General features: G+C 37.4%; 1 protein-coding gene across 1 annotated transcript; it reads right to left on the reverse strand.

Moving 5' to 3' along the window:
* Nucleotides 1-1,174: 1,174 nt before the first annotated feature.
* On the reverse strand, nt 1,175-2,270 carry LOC145345512 (4-galactosyl-N-acetylglucosaminide 3-alpha-L-fucosyltransferase 9-like). The gene has a single exon (XM_080193337.1). It carries the CDS (start codon nt 2,268-2,270, stop codon nt 1,191-1,193), a length of 1,080 nt encoding a protein of 359 aa, XP_080049463.1. The 3' UTR covers nt 1,175-1,190.
* Between the last annotated feature and the right edge of the window lie 334 nt (nt 2,271-2,604).

Below are 2,604 nucleotides of genomic sequence, written 5' to 3' on the forward strand. Positions count from 1 at the left end.
CTTGGAGAGAGCACAGAAGAGGTTTGCAGGAATGGTCTCAGTGATGAGAAACTTCAGTAATGAGGATAGATTGGAGAAGTTAGGACTCTTTTTCTTGGAGAGAAGAAAGCTGAAAGGAGATTGATGAAAATATTCAAAATTATGAGGCGTGTGAACAGAGTACACTGGGAGAAACTGTTTTCAATCGTGAAAGGATCGAGTAAGGAAGGGTATAAATTTAAAATGGTGAAAAAAAGATCATTTTCAGCTGGTGTTTGAGTCTTACTATCAGTCACATCACAGAATGACAGTATTATTAGAGGCTGTACAGTTGGATCATAAGTCAGCTTTGTATAAAAGGTCATCATAAAAGCAAAGTTGGAAGTCAAGGATCAAGAAAGATTATAAATTCTAAACAAGTAGATGAAAATTTACAGTCATGCAAATTTATTTGAATTTATTTTCTTTGAACTCTAAAAAAAGTCAAATCACATTTCCCCTGTTGAAATATCAGACTGGGGAGGTGGTGGCATAGTGATATTGTCGCTAGACTAATAATCTAGAGACCCACTGTTATGCTCTGGGGACCGGGGTTCGAATCCTACCACAGCAGATGGTAAAATTTGAATTCAGTCTAGAATTAAAATTCTAATGATGACCATGAAACCGTTGTTGATTGCTGTAAAAACCCATCTAGCTCCCTAATGTCTTTTAGGGAAGGAAATTTGCCATCCTTACCCAGTTTGACCTGCATGCGACTCCAGATCCACAGCAATGTGGTTGACTTTCATAATGCCTTAGCGATAGGCAATAAATGCTGGCCCAGCCAGTGACTATCTGTTTCAGGGCACTTCCTCAATCATTTATAAGCAAGATTATCTTTTCTGAATCCTTTCTACAAGTGGCAAATACAGGAGAAAGATAACATGATTTTTTTTCTCTAAATAAAATCATTCGTCTTGGAAACAATTACATTTTCCAGCACAAGTCAATTTAACATGAGAATTTGATGCTCGGGTTTCAACTGCTTCAGTTTCAGAAATGTGATGAATTCTCACATCACCGGGGAAGATGCAAGGCTGTGGAGTTCTTTTTGGTTCAAGAAAATTATTTTTTGAATGAAAAACGTTTTCATTTGGAGAAAGAATTCAATTAAATTTGACAGATATTGCTGATGATCCATGATATTTACCAGAGAAATGTTTTAAACTTCAGTCCCAAAACCATTTCTCCAAACTGGAACATGACCTATATTTCTGAAACCGTTTTACATTCTCACACACTTTACATGCATATTCAGTCCAGGAAGGAGGATTCCTCACTGTGTAATATTTCCTCCATTTGAAGTAGTTCATGTACAAATCTTCATTACCATCCAGCTTGTGCAGGTAATCTGCAAGCTCTTTAGCTGAGTGGAAATCATCCACATGAATGAAAGAATCGCCTGGGATATAGTTTTCATAGTTTTTTCTGGGTGGTCCCAAGACCACAGGCACAGTGCCCAGACGTAAAGCATTGTAGAGCTTTTCAGTTATGTAATCCTTATGTATTGAATTCTCAAAGGAAAGGTAGAACTTACAACTAGATATGATAGGTATCAATTTGTTATCACTCAAGCATAATCCAAAGGCTTGACCGTAAGTGTTGATTTTAATGTACTTGCGGAATTCATTGTAGTATTTCACTCTGGCATGATTAGGATTCCAGTGACTCACAACCCAACAGACAAGATTGCTTTTACTAGGTAGTTTAAAATCTAATGGAACTTTGTTTATTCTCAGAGAGCCATAAGGTGCTTCAATATCTGAATCCTGCCGATATGTCAAGGTCAGGTTGAAGAGTTGGTCGAGTCTAGCGTTTTTTGGAGAGTTGGTAGGTGACTCCATATTCATCCAAACCCATTTCTGAAAAATTGGCCGAGGCAGTTTGGGTAGATTGGACAAGTCCCCTCTTATATCTCGATGATGGAAAAGGACAGCATGAGATTTGTTATAGAGGCTCCTATCTGCAGTCAAGCGACAATTATGGATGTTAAATTCAGATTCACAAGAACTGAGCTCAAATTTCTGACCAAATGGCCAAAGCCAAATGAGTACAATAGTTTCATTCTCTTCAATACCTTTCACCAAGGGATTTTTCACACTGAGTGCTGATGTGGCAGATTCCAATGGATCATAAATCCCGGGGTTAGATGGTTTGACATAGAGCAACAAGCTGGCTAAAAAGCAGCCCAAAATGATGATGGAAAATAAAGGGATGCGGAAAATCCCAATATTACCTGCTGATGCCATAATGTTTCCTGTGAAGAAAAAGATGAAGATTATTAGGATACTGAAAGCACAGCTCCTCTTCAATTTAAACTGTATCCAGACTCAGAACGTTTGATCACAGATTCCTAAAAGGAATGAGGAAGGTTTGTGTTGGAGATATAAGAGAAAAGGTAAAGAGAGTGGAAGAGGAACGAGCTGAAAATAAGAGTTAAATGAAGGAAAGAAGTGAACAAATAGACTGAAGAAAATAGACAGTGCAAGGATATAATCAAATACAGACGACATAGAGTATGATAATATTGTTAAAATTAAAGCACACTAAGAAATAGAAAGACTTCATTTTATAAGGTCTTTC

This window comes from Carcharhinus amblyrhynchos, chromosome 7 (assembly GCF_965287045.1).
Source record: "Carcharhinus amblyrhynchos chromosome 7, sCarAmb.v2.hapA, whole genome shotgun sequence".
Taxonomy (NCBI): Eukaryota; Metazoa; Chordata; class Chondrichthyes; order Carcharhiniformes; family Carcharhinidae; genus Carcharhinus; species Carcharhinus amblyrhynchos.